Source organism: Narcine bancroftii, chromosome 2 (assembly GCF_036971445.1).
Source record: "Narcine bancroftii isolate sNarBan1 chromosome 2, sNarBan1.hap1, whole genome shotgun sequence".
Lineage (NCBI taxonomy): Eukaryota > Metazoa > Chordata > Chondrichthyes > Torpediniformes > Narcinidae > Narcine > Narcine bancroftii.
The window spans coordinates 245,891,922-245,916,453 of NC_091470.1; the positions used below are offsets into that span (position 1 = coordinate 245,891,922).

At 38.8% G+C, this 24,532-nt stretch overlaps 2 protein-coding genes across 10 annotated transcripts in view; one reads left to right on the plus strand and one right to left on the minus strand.

Moving 5' to 3' along the window:
• The window catches only part of fbxl2 (F-box and leucine-rich repeat protein 2), a 322,097-nt gene extending 312,400 nt beyond the window's left edge, over nt 1-9,697 (plus strand). For both annotated transcript variants that reach the window (XR_011352110.1, XR_011352109.1), the window contains 2 exons: nt 3,812-3,923; nt 9,017-9,697. The gene's annotated coding sequence lies outside the window, so the exon portion shown is untranslated. The remainder of the gene's footprint in view (nt 1-3,811; nt 3,924-9,016) is intronic.
• The window catches only part of LOC138755199 (upstream-binding protein 1-like), a 131,663-nt gene that overhangs the window by 32,393 nt on the left and 74,738 nt on the right, over nt 1-24,532 (minus strand). For 7 of the 8 annotated variants that reach the window (XM_069920731.1, XM_069920729.1, XM_069920732.1 and 4 more), the window contains 5 exons: nt 21,798-21,949; nt 11,846-11,922; nt 9,061-9,166; nt 1,135-1,241; nt 698-850 (listed from right to left, as the gene is read on the minus strand). In XM_069920731.1, the coding sequence (XP_069776832.1) occupies nt 698-850; nt 1,135-1,241; nt 9,061-9,166; nt 11,846-11,922; nt 21,798-21,949 (595 nt within the window). Of the gene's footprint in view, nt 1-697; nt 851-1,134; nt 1,242-9,060; nt 9,167-11,845; nt 11,923-21,797; nt 21,950-22,574; nt 22,662-24,532 lie in introns of those variants that run through there. The other variant, XM_069920736.1, reaches the window with a different exon arrangement.

A 24,532-nucleotide genomic window follows, 5' to 3' on the forward strand; every position in this document is an offset into this window, starting at 1 on the left:
ATTAAAAGCAATTTTTGTTTAAATAACCATTTATCTTGGGTTTTGGGGTCCTCTGGGCCCGTCACAACAGTAATAAGGTTTGTCTCTGCAAGCGAGCCAACAAGTGCATTTAAGTGCAAATATAGTCAAGTGATGTCAAAAATATTGTGCAAATAAAATAACCTTAATTGTTGGGAAAGTATTTAAGCTCAACTAAAATAATGAGAAAACCTTACTTTCCAAATTACCTAACTTCCTGGCTGAGAATTCCCTTTGCAATTAATGGCATCTCATATCCCAAGCAAGGTATGATTAGCATAGAATCAGTGAGATGATTCCCCACCACAGACTCAGGTACTGCACTCCACATAAAGTCAAGTGATGGAACATATTGACAGATTCAACTACACTTTGCCACCCCCCCACACCCAGACAATCAACAAGTTCAGGACTCTCAGCCCGGAGCTTATTTCAATTCATGTGATTGGACTTCAGTGGCTCTCTTCAGAATTGCCTAGCAGGCTAACAAGAATCCCAAGAATAAAAATATACCAGGAAATAAGGAATTGTTTTAAATGGTATTAGCATGGCTTCCAATTTAACAAATGTACTTACTGTGCATTGTGGAGTGCAAGAAAATTAAGTCAACAGCTGTATCATCTTCAAGATGCAGAAAAAGAAGTGGCACCTTTACACAAAAAAAATCTATCGGCAATACCTTAAAAACTTTGATTTGGCAGCTGGCTGAATGAAGATGTTCTGTGTACTCTCCAGTTTCAATTTGCTTGAATGTGTCTATCTGTATCCTGAATGGAACCCCCTTCTCACCCCCATGCTTTCTGGGAGTAAATTCCGTGCTGATGCAATGTACCTGAAATAAAAATATTTTAATTTCAAGCTTTAAACCAACACTGTAAAAAGTCCACCACCATAAACAGACCATTTTATACATTTAGTAGAGGTTGCATCCAGAAACAGTGAAACCAGTCTAAGTACACAGATCATGCTTTTACTTGTTCTCTTTCAAACATTATCCACAGAAGTTCTGTTAGACATGAAACTTTGACTTCTAATATCACTTGAATAATCTCATTTACAATCATTACTTACATATAATTACAACTGTTAAAACAGAAAGCTAATATCTCCACAAACCTGAATAAAAGCAGAGGTGTGTTTAGCTGGGTCCCATAAGAATTCAATTGTATTCAATTGAGCTGAATTAGTTCTAGGGTCAATAATTCCAACTGACATTGGGATATCTACATTAAAAAAATTGACACAATTCCAACGTAAACATACAATCATAAAAATGTCTCAGCATAAGCCATAAAGAACAAGACAAATTACACTCATACACCTCCAAGGCATGAAAGAGATGATCCTAGAAATTCACTGCAGTATGAATGTCATATTCTAAAACCTACTGGCATGTAGTATGTTTAAGCTGCTGAATCATCAAGTAACATTTTTCTTCCATCATATAATGTTGTCTCACCGAATATTTCAGCAGTTATTATAAGAATTAATAGACAACCATGCAGAGACACAGTAGGAAAGAGGTGATTCACACTGAGTAGATATTATTTCAAGGAGATGGAACAGTATCATCTCTCTCCTTTGCACCATGAAGACACAGCTTCATCATTGGAGTAAATGAAATACCTCTTTCAACAGCCACAAGATCACAGTTAAAACAGAAAATTAATACAGGTTCTATAAATGAGCATTTATCCAGAAGCTTCAATACAGGACTATCAAGCAAAGATCATATTCAAATAGAAAGTGAGCTTTTGAATCCATGACAAACCTAGTTACTCCAACAGCTACTTCATTTACACCTCTCTAACCTTGCTTCCTTTAAGAGTTGGCATGATCGTGCAGCAATCAGCTCTGAAACTTCCCAACTCCACAAACCTGCATTTGATTTGACCTTGCGTGTCAGTGTGGAGTTTACACATTCTCTCCCAGTGGATTTCCATCAGATATTCTGGTTTCTCCCATCTTTCAAAATGCCCTGGCAAAAATTGACTACTGTAAATGACCTCTCAGCAAAGAGAGGCGCCAAAAAGGAATTGCTGAGCATTGAAGAGAGAATGGGTAGAGGAAAGTTAGGAGGGGCAATGAGTCTAATGGAATTGTTCTGCTGGGAGCTGGCAGAAAATGGTTTTTCATAATACAGTCCGAGAAAAAAAAAATTAAAGATTCTAGATTCTCCACCGTGGTTGGTGGCACTTTCCATCACCTTTGTGAGACTTCCTCGCCACCCAACATTCAGAAGGGGATGTTGTTCCCTGGCTCATTCTTCCAACTCCAGCAACCATTCTCCTTCTTACCACACTCTTGCAAAAAACTGCAACTGGTGTTCATTTGTCTGGTCCCTTCAAGCAACCAGCAAGCAACCAGGGACAAAAGTGCTTCTTTCAAGTATGTAGCAATTCACTTTGTCCAATCTAGTGTATTGCATTTAGTTCCCCTAATATGTTGGAGAAGCAGTATATTTGGTGAATGCTTCATGGTACACCTCTGGTCAGTTAACAAGGGTCATTCAAAGCTTCCAGTCAAATGTTTCTACCCCATTCATACTCTGACCCCTGACTGCCTACACCAGCAATGACCGATCTATGATGCATTGGAATGATTAGAAATGCCGCTTAATGTCCATTCAGGCAATGTCCGACCACACATATGTCCATGTTCCCATAATTATTCAGTTACCGTGAGCAAGTCGGCAGCAATTTAGAAAAAGCAATTGCTAGCTATAGGAAATTGTATACTGTCTTTTTCCCTCACAGCCCTGTATCAGTCCTCAAACTAATTTCAGCTCCCCACTCTCTCCCCACAGCCCCGTGTCAGTCTCCACACTGATCCCACTGCCTACTCTCTTCCCAGCCGTATTGGTCCACACACTGATTCAGTTCCCCACCCTCTCCCCACAACCCCATGTCAATCAGTCCCCACACTGATCCCACCTCCCTCCTCTCTCCCAACAGCCCCGTGTTGGTCCTCACACTGATCCCCACCTTAAGTAAAAAAGTTTACAGGTACACTACAGTATCCCATATAGTTTTCCTAAGTATATAACATGGTTTTCGCACAACATCCACATCATATATCGCCCTATTTCACAGAACGTATCGTAAGCCTACTCAAGCAAAAACTATTAACAGGAATTCAAGCAGCTTAGAGCTAGAAATGCACTTTACTGAGAATAAATCTAAAACTAAGCAATTTTTCTGTGATTTTATTATTTTGTGCACATCTTTTGGTGAGCGATATTTTCATATTAATCTATTTTCAATTTATAAAAAATGTTCAATGAGTCAAACTAGGAAAGAAGGACTTTTGTTTTGTAGTCGTTCCACAGCTGTTCAATACACATTTGATAATCATTTGATCCTGAGGCGCTAGGCATCTGCACCAGCAGTGCCTCGCAGGTTTTAACCAATCAGTTTACAACTGACTCTCGTGCACCACAGAATTGTGGTTTGTTCGTCCTTTGTGAACACATGTAGTTTTGTACTTTTTCGAAACAGACTCAAAAATCTCATTATGTTTATCTTGTTTTTATATTAAATCAAAATATCATGTAAAATACTAAATATGTCTATATTAACATATTTTTACAAGAATGGAATGGGGGTACATGAGTTTAATGGCGCATCTGAACTCGTGCGTGAAAAAAATTGATGCATGGAATGTCACCACCCTTGGCCTACACTGTGCCAACAAAACCCACTGTTAACTCCAAGAAAAGCAGCTGAACTTGCACCCCAGCTCTGCAGTCGTGGGATTCAAGGATTTCAGGTTAACAACCTTTTCTCTGTTTCAGAACTGATGCAAGGTCATCTCATCTGCCTTTCTTTAAACATATGCAGCTAAATTGCCAGCAGCTAAATCTCAAGACATAATGTGAAAAGGAGTCAACTTTACAAAAGCAACAGGTAATTCTGAAATGATAACAAGGGTTAAAAACATCCATCTCCATATAAAAACTCAGCCACAAACATATTAAATGGTCTGTGAATGATCTGTGAATACTTTGAGAACAGATGGAAGCTTATTTGGAAGGATATCCAAATGTTGATTGATTTTAGATTTGTCAATCGGAAACCCTAGTGAGAGGCCACCTGTAGCAATTCCACTGAGACAGACCAACTAAAAGTTCATGAGATAAAGAAAGAGTCTCATTATTCTCAGTGGGAGTTCCTAGCTTTTGCTGGAATCAAAATCTCAGATGCCTAACAGTCTTGAAACCAGCAAGATTGTGACCATTTGGTTGTACCAAGATAAGAAACACTGAAAATCTTCAATGGTATAAAAAAACTCAATAGCCAGCAGAAGGCCTTGTTGTCACAATAGCAGCAAGAAATAACCAAAGGCTTATGTTAAAACAGTGAAATAGCTAGATGGTTAGACTTGGCCACAATATTCACTTGACAAAATTAACCTCGAGCAGTCAATTTCACACTTCTTTGTGATTGGCATTCTGAAAGATTGATGTACATATAAACATAAAATAAACAAAAGTACACAGGAAACCCAGGAACAACTACCATGGGAGTGTCTGTTTCAGAACTCAGAGACTATTCCCACCAAAATAAACAAGGCCAGTTCATTCTGTATGGGTAGCATCTCGATCGGTGTAAGGTGGAAGTTTTATGATTTAATGTACTGAGTGCCTTTAATGTACTGAGTGCCAAGCTAAGTCAGTGAGTTAAATGAAGATCATTGTTATAGTGTTCATTTAAAATCATGTAAACTTTAAGTGATCTATTGAAAGAATTGAGTTGTACTAACTATAGTTTAAATGCTTTTTATTGCTTGTCACATCAGTCAACTTCTTACTTGTTTCTCCGTGTTCCTTTTTTCCCCCCAAGGTGTCAAGCAACTTTCTTCTGTCTCCCAAAGTTCCACCATATTCTCCCCTCCCCTTATCCACCTATTAGTATAAATAGCTTTGAAAGCATGGTCCAATCAATGACATTCCATTTTGTTGTCCATCTCTCCCTCTCTGCAACTTTTTGTTTTCTCAGTTTTCCATTACAGATGAAAAGTCACTGACCTGAAATGTTTATTTTATTTCTCACTCCAAAGTTATTACCAAAACTGTCTTATATTTCTTGCACTTTTATTTTCACTACTTACCCACATTGTGACAGATTATGTTGTGTTTCTATTATATATAGATATGTGTTTGGGAGATAAATTGGGGCAAGTTTTTTTTAGTGCGGGTCACGTACAAACACTTCAAAACAGATCTCATTTAAAATACTGAAGCTCTGCTAAAACCAGACAGGGCAGCTCCTGGAGGCCTTTGCAAAAACTTTGGGGAGTGCCCTAGAGACTTCACTAATGGATTGTTGTTTTGAAAAGCAACAGATGAAGAGATCGGAGGAGTAGTTCGGAGCCGCAGGCTGTCTGGGAGTGCAGCTTGCTGTTCTAAGAGGGTCACTTAGTTTTGCAAGCAGAGAGAGTTGAACAGTTTTTTTTTCTCTGAGGGAGGGAGAGAGAGAGAGAGAGAGAGATCAGTTCTGCAATTTTACAGTCAGCAGCAGCACCTGGGACTGGAACAGGACAAACTGGCAAGCTTGTGGTAAACCCCATTTGGAAGATGGGTTGTGAGTGCCTATTTCAGCCTGGTCAAAGCCCTTGTGGCTCATGCAAGAGGAAAGGACTGGCTGCCTAATGTTTCACTTGAAATAAGAGAAACAAAAAGGAACTCTGTGATGACCTGAAAGAAAGGTTATCATCTGGAAAACCCTGATGGGGCAAGTTTCTTTGGCAAGACACTGATTAAAAAGGAATCAGTTTGTGTCCAAGAACAAATCTCTCTCTGAAAACCAACAAAAACCTTCCTGAGTGGTAACCATTTACTATCAAGCACCAAAGCCTGGTGAACTTCATAAATGTTAAATTCTGTGCACAGTATAAGAATTGCCTGTAACCAGTAAACTTCGAGGAATGAGGACTGTGAATCAAAGAACCTTTCTAAACTTACACACACATTACATACAAGTACGCTTAGATTTAGAAGGGGGTTAAGTTAGGTTAGTTAAATCAATAATAATAAGTTAAAGTGTGATTCTGTTTTCATGGTTAAAGATAATTAAAAACAACTTTTGTTTAAATAACCATTTGTCTTGGTGAATATCTATTGCTGCTGGGTTTTGGGGTCCTCTGGGCACATAACAGCATGATACATTTCCTATTATGAACAAGGCAAGATCATGTCAGGAGCTTATCCGTTTATATACTATGAACTATTATTTATCCAAATTATTTTCGATCAATATTGGACAATTAAAGGATGGTTTCTTCAAATTTTTCATTTATGGAAATTTTTGGCATTAGAGATTAACTGTTTTCCTCATCCCATTATTTTGACTGTCTTTATTTCTTTCAGAACACGATTTGAAATTAAATTCCATTTTCTAATTTGTATTTCTTATACTCTGCATGACTGCAAGGATTCTTTTATTCTGATAAACTGAGGAGATCAAGATTGCTTGCCATATTCACAAAGGTCCAAGATACCAATACAAGAGCCCATAAAATGTTTGTGGGCATGTCTAAACATTACACAAGGCTCGCACCATTCATTGTTACTGACTGCAAAAATCTCATTAAGTATTTTGCCTCACTTGTTCTGATAATGCAGATTTCATAATGTTATCAATTTTTGCGTATGATTAAAGTCTTACAATTAATACAAAGAATTCTATCTTTTAAACATTTTAATTCAGGTTGATTTTTAATTGAAAATTGTACCTTAAAAAAAGTCATAATTTGTTGGATCAACATTAGCCAAATGGTTTCAACCTAGACAGCTTGAATCAAATGTTAGTTCCAATTGATGCCATATATTCTTTCCCCACAGCTCTCCTTGACAGTTTCACATTATAACACTGCACCACTATTTCCAATATTTTGCACATCACAATAAATTCAAAGTCACAATTAGTTTGTTAGCAAATCCCCATAAATTTGAAACCTCTGGCTAATGACTCAACCACAAACAGTACAATAACCTGTTTTTCTTTATCTACCCATAGCAAAACCATTCATGATTTTGAACATCTCCAGCAAAATTAGTTTCTGATTAATAAAAAACAACTAACATTTTAGGATATTACAACCTACTTCTTTGCCGGCGCCATCCTCGTCAACTTTTTCACACCTCACCTTGATATCTTTCTAAAAATCAATGGTCAGAATTTATATAAACACTGTAATTGAATCCTATCCATGGTTTCTAAAGGTTTAACTTCCTAATTTATGTACTCTATTCCTTAAAAGCCAAAGGATCCCATATGATTCACAATGTTCCCAATCACATACAAAAAAAAAATGGTACCCTCCTTTGTAATCTTGAAAATTTAGTTTATATATTCCAGATACTTCTTATTCAAAATACATTTCTTTACATTGAACATCACCTTTACATTTTACATCAGCCTCATCTCACCCCATTTTGCCAAATTGCAAATGCTTACTAACACTTCAATTTTATTACAGGAAGTAGGCCTTGTGAATCAAATTCCCAGTAATGTGCAAGTGATCAATAAGCTGTAACACATTGAGGCCAGTTGAAGGGGAATGGGGTGAAACAGGAATTAGTGTCATGCAGGAAAGAAATTATTGAGGACCTAGTGGAACAAAAGGTCAACTTCAAGGCTGTATGTCTCGATGTACCTCCAAAACAGATTTTTACAGGAGTAATTTGGCCCCAGTTATCGTTTGATTACATCTTTAGAATATATACATTACAAAGATTGTTTTTTGATGTTAGTTAATAATCATTGCTCATTCTGCCTTGATACTTCAGTTTTGCTCCCAATGATAAAAAAGTTAAAGTGTGTTAAAATGGTCATAGGCCCCCCTTTATAGTCTTATTCTCAAATCACATAGGTGTCAAAAATAAATCTAATCTATTACCATTAGGAAAGCCTCAAAGCATTTATTTAAACACTGGTTAAGCTGCACTTGAAGCATTATATGCAGTTCTGGTCACCATACTCGAAAAGAGTGCAGAGGACAGTCATCATGATATTGTCTGGATTGGAAGTCTTTAGTTATCAGGAGACTCAATAGGCTGGGCTTGTTTACACCTGGTCCTCTGATTTAGATATATATTATGAGAAGCATGGATAAGATTGTTAGTCAGAATCTTTCTCCCATGATGGAAGAAATCAAAACAAGAGAAAATGGGTCAAAACCAAGAGGAAAGAGTTCTTTTTCGAGATATCTGGAATGCATCACCTGAGGTGGTGGTGAAGTTAGATACAATCAATGCATTTGAAAAATAATTAAGACAGGCACAAAAATAGGCAAGGCATACAAGGATAAAGTCCAACAATGCAGACAAATGGGATTTGTGGTGGGCAATGACCTGGTGGCCCAGAGGGCCTATATCTATGACCAATAATTCAAGCCAGATCAGATAAATTTCAAACTCACTTGTTGAGGTTCAGTTCAGCATTTTACCCAAGATTGTACCTTTTCTTCTCATTACACATTCTAAACCTGATTTGATGATGATTTCCCCCTTAAGTATAATCTCCTTGATTTATTTATAAGAGCTCCACTACTTTTCTTAATAGAACTGGAAATATATGAATTGGAGGTAAAGAAGCAATCTGCAGATGCTGAGATCTAATGCAGTTTCCTCAAATACTGCATGAACTTTTCCCCAATCTTATCCTTTAACTGTATTAATATCCCAAATTATTAGTATAATTCTAGATCACAATTGTGCTACTTTTGTTCTTGCATCTTTCCTCTCAGGACTTTAGCCACTGCTCTTTCTATTGCTACTTGTTAAAAATTCACTCAGGCCTCACAACCACCCAACTCTTCTCACAGGCTGAAAGTGTTTTCTTTATCAAGATTGATTGCTGCTTTACTATTCAATCTTTTTTTAAAATATGGCTCAGCCAGGAAAATTAAATTCCTATTCTTTGATATCGGTTATTGTCGATGCCAATGTTATATAATTTATGTTTGCAACTTGCAATTATTTTATTGTACCTTCCAGAGACTACAATATCTGAAAAAAGAACAAGACTGAATAAAACTGACCTAAATCAAGGAGTCTGTCACCAGGGCGGTTCCATTTCCAACCTTCCAACTGTTGATGCTCAGTGTATTGGAGTCTTCGGTCATGGAATACAACTCGAACTATACTCTAGAGTGAAATTACAAGCCAGATTTATTTTTGAAAAAACATAACTCATTTCTTTCAAACCTTATAGCACCCTAAGACAGAAAATTCCACATGAATCTCATGAGTCATTGAAATTTACAACTGTAGTGTCTCAACAAGTATTTTCCTTTACCCAGCTGCTTAAGATAATTGGAAATTGAAACAGGGGCAATTCCTTATCTAAGTCCCAAGCAGCAGTACTATCGTATAGTGAAAATTGGATATGTATAGTCAAGGCTTCTATTCCAAATTTTCCAGTCATCCTTTTATCTACAGATCATAGTTCATTGAAACAATGAATTTTGATGCAGGTGGCACAATTTCCTATTTTGATGTCAGCAGATCTGGAAATTTTGCACATATGCAGTCAAACACAAAGGATGCCAAATAGAAACTGACACTATATCTTTTAAAGCATTATATCACTGGGTAGACAATAAAAATGCTGGAGAAACTCATCAGGTCATGCAGCATCCACGGAAAACAAAAACAATTGGTGTTTCAGGCCTGAGCTCACCTTCAAATGTTCTGAAAATCAGGCAGATGCCTGAATAACAAGGTGGGGGTGGGAAGGGGATGGGTGGGGGAGGAGCAGTGGTTAGCAGGTGATGATAAGTGGATACAAGTGAGAGGGGAAGGAACTGAGAGGTGATAGGGGTGTGTTCTTCCTGCATACTGAGCTTCATTCTTCTCATGACAGGCATCCATCAGATAACTGAGATACAACAGCATAATGCACTGTATTTTAAATAGTGACTGGCTTCCACAACCAGTAATGCCCTTTCCCAGACAATTTTCTCGCAAGTCCTGCAAGCAAACAAGCCTCAATTCAAATTCCTACCCTGGCAACCAATGGCCTAATCATATTGAAACATTTTGGTGTTGCTTAAATTCAAGTACAGGTGCTCCTCAACTTAGATGGGGGTGTTCCGGCAAACCCATCGCAAGTTGAAAAAAATTGCAAGTTGAGAAACGATACCACACCTACCATTTTTGATGGGTTGTTCATAGTCCACTCGTTTGCATGAATGCTACAGAGACTATGAGCATGGTTGAGTCAGTATTGTGAGAGAGTATGTTGTACAATACTCTTGCGCGATGCTGCCACCACCCAGCATTGCAAGAGAGCAGCATACTGCATATCTCAAACGCATGAACAGATCTGAATTTGAAATTGAAAGTACAAATTCGAACCATCATAACTTTGAAAAATCGAAAGTCGGACCATTGTAAGTAGGGGAGCAACTTTAACCAAATTTACTATGGTAGGACATCAGCTACCAAGGTGAGGTAAGAGTCCATCTCTGTTGTTGAGGAGTATAAGCACCCCCAGGTTCTTGTCTCTAACCCTGGTTTCCAGCAGTCTGTGTCACAAAGCACACATGGATAATAACCAATTAAGTATCAAACTCATGAATGGACCTCAAAATAGAAAAATTACCTACCTTTGCTTCATACTAACTGATTTATCTCTGTAACTCTACACTTTTGGACTGTGTGTTACTTTGTTCTACAATATACGAGATGTCTAACTGGTCTGCTCACAAAACAATATCTATCACTGTTCCTGGTACGTGTGAGAATAAACCTGTCCTTGAAAAGGGTGTTGGAAGTTTAAATGGCCACTGTAAAAATTGTCCCAGGTGTACAGGAGAGTTGATGAAATGCAGAAAAAAGACAGGATCAATGTAGGATGAATCTGGTGGGAGTGGTTCATGATAGGTGCAGACCTAGAGAGCCAAAGGTCCTGTTTTCGCACTGTTTTCTTCTACGACTCTACCTTACCATTTGTGTGACAATAACTGAATATTTACAACAAGCTCTATTATTCTGGAAGCTTCTATGACTTGTGGGGCTAGAAATTTACATGATCAAGGACAGTAACTGTTATAGATGCAAGTTAAAAATCCTTCTCTGTAATTGAAAGCATACTAAACCTGTAACAGGCTCAAAAAAATATCAACATGAACGACAGGGGAAGAATCCTTTATCCGGACGTCCAAAATCCGGAAAGATCCAAAATCCGGAAAGTGGGGAGAGAGACGACAGCGTGAGTTGGCGGGCAAGGGGGAAAGACCGGCAGTGTGAGTCGAGCGAGGGGGAGGGGAGACCGGCAACTCGAGTCAGGCGGGCGAGGGGGGGGAAGATGGCAGCGTAACTGGAAGGGGGTGGGAGTGGATACAGCAGCACAATTCAGGTGGGCTTAAATCTGACTTTCCGAAATCCGGACAAATCTGAAATTCGGAACACGCTGTCCCCGAAGGGTTCCTGATAAAGGATTATGTACCTATAATATCAAATTAATGTTACTGCTACCAATCCAAACCGACCAGTTGAGGAAGCATAGTCAAAAGTATTGATGCTACTAAAGTTTAAACATTATTATCTCAACAGTTAGCATAATTGTTGCCTATCATCATTAATATATTGGGTACCGACATGTTATTTATCACTCTCATCATTTTATTTGTTGGTACATAAAGATTGAGTACAAGATTCAACCCTTCACCTAAATAATACTCAGGTTCCAACTGAAGGTGACAAAGCACTTTCTGCCACTTCTTTTGCATCATATTACATCAATCACACAACCAAATTGGTACATTTAACTTGTTCTATTTACATTAAAGACATGAATCAATTAATTAAGAAATGACCCACCTTAACCATTTTCCCACTTATTTCTGGCAAATCTCCTATTTTTCTGTTATCCATCATTCGGACTTCATAAGATTGACCTGTTGAAGATTTGTGACAGATACATAAATAACAATATGCAGGCCCACAGGAGAAATTGTAGATGCTGGAATCTGGAGCAAAAAAAATCTGCGACAGAAACTTGGTGGGCCAAGTGGCATGAGAGGGAGAAGTAGAAGGCAGCAGGAGTAAAAATAAATCGGTGATTTCAATTCTCCTTTTTTTGTCTATCCTTAATTCCCCTAAAGACCAAAAATAGTAATTAAAAATGTACTATGATATTGTCTCCACAATTCTCAAAGGTCGAGAATTCTAAAATTCTAAAGGTTATGTTTTTGCATATCAAAAGTTCCCTAGCAAGTATATACTGGTTCACCAGCAGATTTATCAGAATATTTCCTGGACTGCAAGAATTAATTTTGGAGTAATTGCACATTCCCTGAAATTTCAAACTGTTTGGGATGATTTGATCCAAGTTTTAAGGCTAATGGGATAACAGGGAATGTACAGTGAAAGTAATGTCCATTGATATGGAAGTCTCAGGTTTTAAAAATAGAAAATCGATTTTCAGGTATCTTGTTTGGAAATACTTCTACATTCAAACAAAGCACGACAAGTTAAAAACTCACTCTGCAAAAAGTCATTGCTGTTTCATAATTTGTTGATTTTCATTCTTATTATTAATTTGATCTAAAAATGAATTAAAATGTAGCCATATAGGGATTTGCGTCATAAATCAGTGTCTTCTCACAAATGATTAAACATTCCCATGAGTTAAATAATCAACTCCTTGCATGCTCCTTAACCTGTTAACTCTGTCCAAAATATATTCCTCTACACATAAGCAACAATTTCTGGTGGGAGTCAGAAATCTGGATGTCTGTTTGCATTGCTGCCACCTTACAGTTCCGAGTATCCAGATTTAATGCTGATGTCATATGCTGGTTGTGTGGAGTTTGCACATCCTCCCCATGACCACATGCTCCAGTTTCCTCGCATATGCCAAGAATATATCAGTAGGTTAAATGCCTGCTGTATATTACTCCTTTAGGAAAAGGTGCAGAAGAACCACAGAGGAGTTGATGCACGTGAGTGAGAATAAAATGCAAGGCTCCAGGAGAGGGGTTTCCACACCAATCTCAGTCCTCGATGCTTGGTAGCAGAAGGACTGTACACTATGGTCCTCCCCACAAAGATCTTGTGTTAACTGCACCAACCCTCAGTGCATCTCTCAGCATGTACTTTTGCATCCAAGAATGTGCCAGTAGGCAGCAATCCCTCAATAGCATCTCTCATGTTAGAAAACCAACAGATTTCAAGCAGGTCTTAGTGTCAACTCAGCCAAGTCCTCATGTGTATCACTGAATTCTGGCGATGAGTCAGATGATCTAGATAGTCTGCTCAGGGAACCACCTCACAGTATCCATCAAGTTCTTGTTCCTCAATGTCTGCAAAATGTTCTCTGCTGACTATTGACTAATGGACTTGAGGTCAAGATTCCTTTTATTGCCACATAATAAAACATTAAAAATTATATTAACTTTTGCCTGCTGTAATGCAAAGAATCACTATTAGTATTGCCCAGCGCCCCTTACAGTGAGAAAATAAAAGTCTCTTCAGAGTCATTGAATGTCCATGCCTCCAACGTTCCCACAGCCTATGTGACTGCACAGACTCCTGCTCAATTCACAAGTAACACAAGCTCTAGATCCAAAGCTCTGACACAATCAAGAAGTCTTTAGCGCCCAAAGCCCTTCGAGGGCCATTCTTGCCCTCAACACCCTCTCTAATCTCAGCTCCAATATCTGATTTCCATGAGCCAGTATCCAGCAGTCTGTGCGGGTCCTCCGACCACAAGTCACCCATAACCTGTATGTGCCCCTCAGCCCCTCACTGGCCTGCTACCCTGGTCACCTTCCCTTTCGGCCACTAAGCCCCTCGCTGGTCATCAGTCATGGTCACAGTCCTGTAGAGTCGTCTCCTTTACTTCTCCTTTATAAATGGGAGACAATGGTGGGGGGGGGCGGGGTCGTCGGTGTATGCCATCTTGTGTACATAGCTCACAGTTGCAGCATATTACTTACAAACTTTTAACAGATCATTTAAAGCCTGTACAGAGCCACCAGCATTGAAACCAGGTGGTTGAACACTTCGAAGCAACGATGTGTCTCTGCCCTCTGGGTTGCAGCAGCCATTAGAGCCAGTCAAAGTTGTTTTCTGCAGCATTGCCACGATGTGTTAAGTTTCATCTCTCTCAGGTTTTCTACAGGGTAAGGGTTAGCTTTAGGCCAGCAAGTTGTACAGTAACCCACCATCTATCCTTTCAGAATCTCTAAGTTGTAATCATTGATATTATGCAAAAAAAAACCTCGCAAGTCAATTGGTATTTAGCAGGCTACAAGCATAAGCGCGATCAAGTTTATTGTTATCTGAGTCTACCAGTACAACCCGACAAAACAGCGTTCTCCATTCCTTGGTGCAAAACACCCGGACGCATAACCAAACATAACAATACATATGCAGGTCAAGTATTCATATTTACAAAACAATATTTACTTATTTGTATATATGAGAACCTCGAATGCTTTGCATGAGCAGTTCCTTTGGTTGTTAAGTTATCCATGTCTGGACGGCATGGTAACTTAAAATAAAGGAAGACATCAAATTAAAAGCCAATTGCATACAAAGTGGACAATTGTGGGAAATCAGAAGATTGAGAAACTTGAAAGAGCAACAAAAAGTTACTGAGAGAGATGGAGTAGTCGAGGACTACACACATTGGACCACAAGACATGGGAGCAGAATCAAGCCATTCATCCCATCAAGTCTGCTCCAAATCAAGATGTATTTTTCTTCCTTATTCAAGAATCCATCAACTTCTGCTATAAATAAAACCAAGGATTTGGCCTCCACAACAAAATGTGGCAATGAATTCCACTCATTCACCATGGACTGGCTTAAGAAATTTCTCATCTCTGTTCCAAAGGGTTTTCCTTTTTTTGAGGGTGTGCACTCTGGTCTTAGATTCTCTCTCACTATTGGAAACACCTTCTCCGTGTTCACTCCATTGAGCATTTTTAACATTTGGTTGTTTTCCATGATATCTTCTCCCCGCCCAACCCACCATCCTTCAAAACTCCAGTGAATACAAAGCCAGAACCAAAAGTTCCTCATCACCAGATTATTCTCATAATGCTCCTCTGGTCCCTCTCCAATGCCAGCATGTTCTTCCTTAGATATGGAACCCAAAACTGCTCACAATACTCCAAATGTGATCTTACCAATGCCTAATAAAGCCTCTGCATTACCTCTTTGCTCATTGGAGTTTAGAAGAAAGGAACAGATCAGATAGAAGCAAGGAGGTCTTTTTTCCTGGCAGATGAGATAAAGAGGAGAACTGAAACATAGCCTCAAGATTTGGGGAAAGATTTAAAACACACAAGGAACTGCTTCTCTAAGAGACTGTAAATCTGTGGAATTCCCTGCCTAAGGAAGCAGTAGAGGCTGCCTTAATTAATGGATTTTAGACACAGATTTTTGAATAGTAAAAGAATTAAAGGTTATGATAAACAGGCAGGTAGTAAAGTGAAGGCCAGATTATCCATGATCTTATTGAATGGCAGAGCAGGCTCAATGGTCTACTCATGCTCCTATTTCTTGTACATGAAAGTTGTCCATAATTAATTACGTTCGGTGGAAATAATTGTTACCCATTTGAAAAGTTGGATGTGTCCAGATAAAGTGTCTCGCCAAATGGGACCCAAAACAGAAATTTCAAATGATGCAAAGAAATTTAAATACAAATCAACTAAAGATTCAAAATAACAAGTTTGAAACATACCCAGATTATGCTGTTGGATGCTTTTGTCTCACATTATTTTTATGTTATGGACCAACAACTGGCCATGCGTAAAATATTAATGGCAGCAAGTGTAAAAAGACATGACACCAGTGTAAGAAGTTTAATAACTACTCTGCATTCAGGCAGCGAGAATATCTTTTATTGGAAACACTGTGTTTATCTACATAGAAGCCACAAAAAGGTTCAAGTTTAATATCACATGTACTAAGCTGCAAATGACAGTTAAACAGGAAAGTCCGCATACATTGGGACTGTAGTACAATACACACAAATGCTGGAGAAACCTGTCAGTTGGCTATCTGTACCAGGAAAACAGCAAAAAACACGTATGATGGAGGAACTGTATATTAGAAAATGATAGCAGCACTTCTAGTCAACATAAATTTACAAACTATGTAGTCATGCTCCACAAATACAATAGAATGTTTTGATCTGAAACTACACATCTTACTGCAATTGCACAGCTTCTTATCAAGACTGAAGTGGTGGTTTACCTACCAAAGAAAGGATAGATCTGTGAAAGAGGGAGTGAAATGCAGGCCCTTCAGGTTAATTCATGAGATAGTATGTCTGGTATACAAGAACAGATTCAGGAACTAGGGCCTATGTTTTTCAGTTTGGAGGAGACGGCTAAGCACAATCTAAACAGAGATTATTTCATTTTTGGATACAGTAAAACCGTTGTTATCCAGAATTCAAGCAACTGGTAAAATGTTGAGGAAAATAATTTTTAAGAATTAAAATAAATAATAGGTAAAAAATATGCAAGTTTATAGTTGTAAAAGTAAATGTTGTCTGAAGTAACACAAACCTTTAGTGAAGATGGGAGCAAATATTCAGCCAGCTGAGTGCCTTGGTCAAGCTTTACTTGTGGTAGCTGTTTGAATAAAGTTGTGTGAAACAGCAATGGCGTAGGCCAGGATGAAGAGCTGGTTAATACCACTTGTTGTTGGGGCAACTGTCTCCTTATCCCTGCTTAGTAAGAGTTGCCCTGGTCAGAGGCTTTATCTGAAAACTTTGGGGAGGTGGGTTAATTATCTATAACGCTATTGTTCGTCTTTTGGGTGCCTCCATGGAGGGGGAGGAACCTACACACAGTTAAATGTTTACAAAGAATGTACCTGAAAATAAAGTAAAATGATTTAAGGTTTAAATATTTATGCAAGCGAAGTTTGTTCTGAAAAAGTTTATTCTTAATGCAGGTGTATTAGTTATGCATTAAGGGCAAGTCTCAAGCAACCTGCCAACATCTACCAATCCCCATGGGTGCTGGATACCAGGGGTTTTACAGTATTAAGATATCCAACAGATAAGAACCCAAGTAGAAAAGTAAAAGATCAGCAATGGTCCTCAATGAATTGCAAAACAAGTCTGAAAAGCCAAAAGCCCTGCATCTGCTTCAATTTCTTATGTTCTTAAGTTGTAAATAGGACATTCATTGTGGGAAAACTGCTGTTCATAATTTGAACATATCACAAATTAGTTTACATCAGTTATGATGCAAGTTACTGAACTCTAAATATGTATTTAGAAGTCTGATGAAGAAGCTTCATAACATTAGTGCAGTGAAAATCTCCACTAGCTTGTCCAACTTATTTGAATTACACAAATAACATTAGCAAGTTGAAAGACCCATCAACCCAGAGAACACTAAACTTTGTATATCTTCACACATTAAAAAGATTTTAACACAAGGGTACGACAGCAATGTTTAAGGCTTTTGGACAAATATGCCAAAAGGCATGGAATGGGGAGATATGGACCATGTTCAGTCAGTCATACAGTTTAAATTGATAACATGTTCTGTGCATTCATCAAGGGACAAAGGGCGTACTCTTGTACTGTATGCTTCTAAGTTTTCAATCTATTATACTGTGTAAAATCTAAAAAAATACTTGGAATAATAGCCAATAGCCCAGAAAATCTGCTAGCACAGCACCAAAGTCCAAATGACAACAGATTATTGACTTTTAAAAGAAAATTACTTTAAATTTCGAAAAACAGCATGGTAAGGGGCCCTTCTGGCCCACAAGCCTGCTCTGCCCATCTACACCCATGCGACCAATTAACTTACCAACCCATGTCTCTGGAATGTGAGAGCACCCAGAGGAAACTCACACAGTCATGGGAAGAACGTAGAAACTCCTGAAAGACAGCAGTGAATTTGAACTCCGATTGCTTGTAAGGTAATAGCGTTGTGCAAAATGTTACTTTTTTTGGGCTGCTTATTACTTTATTGAAACACCTCCACGTCTGTTGCAATTGTCCCTGTAACTAATTGTTCTCTAATAATATAGCATTTTGGAATTTTCACTTCTTTGATACAAGTTTAATACAAAAGGTATTTTCCACATTTATTCAAACACTTCTGTGGCAGAGTCATGTAAAGAACCTTCATTACCAAGCACCAACTTCACACTTAACCTACCAGAACCCATCAACTCTTAACACAGCCTCTCTCACCCCACCCTTCCCTCATCAGCAAGTTTCTATCATTCATCTGCAGAACTAACAATGTAAATTCCACACTAGATAAAGATTGAACTCGGGTCACTGGAGTTCAGAAATGGTAGCACAATGAGTTGTTCCACTGAGCTAAGCTAACTCACTGTTCTTCTTACGACTCAATAAAAACTTATGGTTACAGGCAGTCTGAACTTATTATTTGGTATCCCATTCTTGCAACACAGTAGCAACAATGAAATATTTGTAAGACAGTGTAAAAAACAGCTTGACATACCCTGCATAGCTGTGGCCAAGGTGAGGAGAACCCTATCCAACGAGAACCCACACAAGACGGCGGGGACCAAACAACATACCTTGTCGGGTACTGAAGGACTGCACAGCCCAATTGACGGAGATCTTCACGGACATCTTCATCACCTCACTGCAACAGTCTATTGTTCCCATAGGGCTCATGACAGCCACCATCATCCCAGAACCCAAGAGGTTGACGATAACAGGCCTCAATGACTATCGCCCTGTGGCACTGACCTCAACCATTATGCAATGCTTCACACATCTGGTGATGGAATGCACTGAAGCACACCTCTCAGAGACGCTGGACCCACTTCAATTTGATGATGCTATAGCCTTGTTGCTTCACTCTGTACTGGCCCACCTGGAGAATTACGCCTCATACACCAGATTACTGTTCAATGACTTCAGCTTGGCGTTTAATACAATCATTCCCCAGAGACTGATGGAGAAGCTGTTCTCGCTGGGACTCATCAGCCCTCTCTGTAACTGGATCCTAGACTTCCTAACAGAAAGACCATAGTCTGTCCAGGTTGGTAGCAGAACTTCGAGGACCGTCATGCTGAGCACTGATGCACCTCAGAGCTGTGTGCTTAGCCCACTCCTGTTCATGTTACTGACCCATGACTGCATCGCCAGATCCAGCTCCAACAGTGTCATCAAATTTGCAGAAGACACATCAGTAGTTGGTTTCATCAGCAACAATGACGAGTGGCACAACAGAGAAGAGGAGGAAAATCTTGTGAAATGGCGCAAGAGTAACCACTTCAGTCTCAACAAGACAAAAGAGATGATCTTGGACTTCAGGAGGACCAGGAATAACCACCTTCCATGATACATCAACAACTCTGTAGTAGAGGGAGTAGAGAGCACAAAGTTCCTTGGGGTTCACTTAACTAGTGACATCATGGACACACATCTCCTCACTTGTCAGGAAGGTGCAACAACGAATGCACTTCCTGAGAAGACGGAAGCTGGCAAGGTTACTGGCCACCATGATATAAACCTTCTATAGAAGCTCTATCGAGAGCATCCTGGCCAGTTGCATTAGTGTAGAACAGTTGTTGCAGACAAATGGATTGGACCATAATGGATTGGACAATGCACAAGACCATAAGAATAGCAGAGAAGAGCACTGAAGTCTTCTTCCCCCCCACCCCCCACATGCACCCCCCCAATCGATGTGATCCACCAGGATCATTGTCTGAAGAGGGTGCGCAAAATCATTGAGGATGCCTTCCACCCTGTACACAGCATCTTTCAGCTGCTCCCATTTGGGAAGAGATACAGAGCCAGCATCACCAGACCAAAGAACAGCAACTTCCCACAGGCAGTGAGAACGCTACACAACAAAAAAAACTGCTCACACTAACTGCCTGAGAATCTCATAGGCATAAAACAATATTATTTATTTGTAGAAATGGAAAAATGTGTCCTGCACATGTATTGTTTGTTTGTATATGTATTATGTCTTTTCGTGTCCATGTTTTGCACTGAGGACCGGAGAACACTGTTTCTTGACTTGATACACTAGCGACTAAAGATTCATATTAACAAAAGTTTCATCTCCATTGCTGCTTCTGAACTTTGTTTTATGACTCACATTCACTACAGTATAGAAGCAAGAATATACAGTGCGACCTGTAGCAAGTGAGAATGGTTCCTTGTGTCACATATTAATGTTAAACTATACCATCAGGGTTAATAGTCAAGCCAATCTCACCCGAGTCCTGCTTTCTATTGTCACCATACCATCATGCTTGATTGAAAAATGTAGACCATCTATTCTCAACCTTTTTTTAATGGTTATGCCCCCCTTAGAACTCTGCTTTAAGTTTATGGGCTCCTTTCCCTGGAAGCAATCAAGTTTGGTTGGTTTCTTTCATACTTCTCTCCTACAAAACAAAATTATGATTTCAGTCTGTGCCCCACCCCCCCAAATCCACCCTTCAAAGTGCTGTTGAGAATAGCTGATGTAAATGACCAAGGCTAACTTCAGGCGAGTCTTAGCCCGTATCAATAATGATCACAATTTTGACAATCCCTCAGAATCATTGAAGACTTGTTTCCATTCCTGTGTCCAGTCTCTCTGATGTAAAGGAGGCCATAATGGGAGCACTGGATGCACAAGTGAAGTATTGCTTCTCTTGGAAGATCTATTTGGGGCCCCAAATGGTGGTGAGGTAGGACCCATTTGGAGCCCCAACAGTCCTTCCAAGTTAAGCAACACTTCTCTTGTGAATCTGAAGGGATCATTACAACACTTTTTTTCTCTTGCTTTAGTCTTTTTAAAAAATAATACCTGCTTTCGACTAAATGCACATTATTCTTTCCTCCACTTTTTCAGTTTAAAACCCATCAAATTTCCCAGGTCTTCTAAAAATATTATCTTTAAATGTTTTCTCCCTAACATTTTAAAATTTCTTGCAAATATATTATCTTTCTTGGTTTCCGGTTTTTATTTTATATAACTAGAGCTTCTAAATTGAAGAAAATGTCAAATAGCACAAATTAAAGGAAAAAGATATATAGAAATTATTCTATACTCCTATACCACTGAAAGTGAGTAACAGATTCTCATATTATTATCAGAGCAAAATATAGTCAAGCAGGTAATATTTACTTTCCTCCACTGTAACATTTTACAATACTGAGAGCAATTGACACATGTAGAACTGGAGGAAAAAGCATATTTTATGGCAACAATTTGGCAGAATCCTTACGGTGTTAACCAAATATTAATGTTGAAGATTCTGACCTGCGATAACCCATCTTCAATTCTTGCTAATACACACTCCAATACCACAAGTTACACATGCATCTTTCTCTTTTGTAACAGCTTATTAAATGCCTTCTGAAAATCAATCTACAAATTCCTTGATCTACTCAAAGAAAGAGCAAATTTATTGAACATAATTTCTTTCATAAAACTATGTTGACATGGCTTGATTTCATTAAACTTGACTTAAATAACTAACTCATTCTTGCTTAACTCAATGATTCTAGAATTTTCCTAGCAAGTTAAGATCACAGTTTCTCCCCATTCCTTGAACAAGGACATCAGCATACACTATTTTCCCAATCAGCTGATAGCTTTCCCCTTTTTTATTACGTTTTGAAAAACTTATCCAATATTTATCTAACACAAACGACTACAAAAGTAGGTTGGTATTAGCAGGTATTCGTCACATGGCTTGTCTCCCTTCAAGCAAATGCATCCATATGTAGTGTGACAAATCACATTAAAAAGCACAAAGGACATCATGTGGAGCAAAGTTCTTTAAAGAATGCACATACCTTGGTTTAAATAGGTAAGTGTTTCATCATGTAACTTAATAGCAGGCGAAGTGGCTGCATAGAGCACATACTGGAATGGAGGATGTTTACTTTCATTTTCTGGAGGAAGGTTAGAATCTTCTTGCTTGAAAATGGGCAGAGCCAAAACATCACTGCAAAATAAGAATCATGATCAATTGCATCCACTTGACTGCTATCTTCTATACCCCCCCCCCAACAAAACAAGCATTTAAAAAAACAATCGCATTCTGAAACAAAAAACACAATTGTAATATGAAATTACAATTCAACCCAAACTCCTGATGTTAAGCCATCATGTTGATTATTTACTCAATGCAGATTGTGAAACTATAGCTTCCTATACTACAATTAAATCTATAATTAAACACATTGAAAAATGTATTCACACATGTATACATCATGGAAATAGGTAATTCAGTTCCTAAAAAATACACTTTCAATTCAACTGTACCCATTGCCTACAGCACTGCAAATTATTTCCTTTCAGACATTCAATATCCTTTTGAATAAAATGAATTGATTTTTCTCCAGGACTCCTCTACCCATGTCCCCGAGACTCAAACTACTTTGTTTAACCAATGGAACTATCATCATATCATTCCTTTTCCCAACCTTGATTTGAAACAGTTTTGAGACCTTTAGTGGGAGCAACTTCCCTCTAGTCTGCTGATCAACATCATGAATTTTAACATCAGGTTTTAAATATACCCTTTCGCAACATTGTACTTCCATCCCCATCTTTTCCATTCTAGCTACCTAACTGAAGTTCCTCATCCCTGGAATCATTTTCATAAATCACTGCTGTTTTTTCAATAACCTCCACATCTTTTAAAATGTGATGTTCAGAAATGGATCCAATACACCAAATATGACCAATTCCAATGCTTTATGACGGCTCTTTATGACATCATGTTCTTGTAACTATGTCTCTTAATATTCATTAAGACAGATGCCTTTTACCACTTCCAATAAACTTATTTATGAATAATAGTCTCATGTCTTTATATTCCATAAAACAAAATCTTGATCAATTCTGGATGGTTGGAAGAAAAAATTAGATTGAATAAGACTTCACAAGATAAATTTGTTCAATCCAAAAAAATTATGAAATTTTTAAGCAAGATTTTTGTTTAAATTTCCATCTGTTACACTTTCAAAATAACAAAAGAGGAAAACGGCCCGAAGCAGAGATTTGGGCACCCTGCATGGTCAATACTCCCTTTGGCAAGTATCAAAGTTTGTAAACACTTTTTGTAGCCAATTTAGTCTTTCAATTCTTGTTTGGGGGATTTTCACCCATTCTTCCTTGCAAAAGGCTTCTAGTTCTGTGAGATTCTTAGGCTAACATACATGCACTACTCTTTTGAGGTTGATCCACAGATTTTCCATGATGTTTAGGTTAGGGGACTGTGAGAGCCATGACAAAACCTTCAGCTTACACCTCTTGAGGTAGTGCATTATAGATTTTTAAGTGTACTTAGGATCAGTATAATCCATCTTATTTTCATCTTCAGCTTGTTTTACAGAAAATGTAATGTTTACTTCCAGATTTTGCTGGAATTTAATTGAATTCATTCTTTCCTCGACCAGTAAAACGTTTTCCACACATACATGTACACATACATACACATATGTACATATATGCATACATACATACACGCGCGTATATATAGACACACGCGCGTATATATAGACACACGCGCGTATATATAGACACACGCGCGTATATATAGACACACGCGCGTATATATAGATACATATATACACACACATATATATATGGATATATACATGCGTATATAGATATATACACACACGCGTATATAGATATATATATACACGCGTGTATATAGATATCTCTTCTTCTCTTTGGCTTGGCTTCGCGGACGAAGATTTATGGAGGGGTAATGTCCACGTCAGCTGCAGGCTCGTTTGTGGCTAACAAGTCCGATGCGGGACAGGCAGACACAGTTGCAGCGGAAAATTGGTTGGTTGGGGTTGGGTTTTTCCTCCTTTGTCTTTTGTCAGTGAGGTGGGCTCTGCGGTCTTCTTCAAAGGAGGTTTCTGCCCGCCAAACTGTGAGGAGCCAAGATGCAAGGTTTGAGGCGATATCAGCCCACTGGCGGTGGTCAATGTGGCAAGCACCAAGAGATTTCTTTAGGCAGTCCTTGTACCTCTTCTTTGGTGTACCTCTGTCACGGTGGCCAGTGGAGAGCTCGCCATATAACACGATCTTGGGAAGGCGATGGTCCTCCATCCTGGAGACGTGACCTACCCAGCGCAGTTTGATCTTCAACAGCGTGGATTCGATGCTGTCGGCCTCTGCCATCTCGAGTACTTCGATGTTAGGAAGTCGCTCCAATGAATGTTGAGGATGGAGAACGCTGGTGGAAGCGTTCTAGGAGCCGTAGGTGATGCCGGTAGAGGACCCATGATTCGGAGCCGAACAGGAGTGTGGGTATGACAACGGCTCTGTATACGTTAATCTTTGAGGTTTTTCAGTTGGTTGTGTTTCCAGACTCTTTTGTGTAGTCTTCCAAAGGTGCTAATTGCCTTGGCGAGTCTGTTGTCTATCTCGTTGTCGATCCTTGCATCCGATGAAATGGTGCAGCCGAGATAGGTAAACTGGTTGACCGTTTTGAGTTTTGTGTGCCCGATGGAGATGTGGGGGGGCTGGTAGTCATGGTGGGGAGCTGGCTAATGAAGGACCTCAG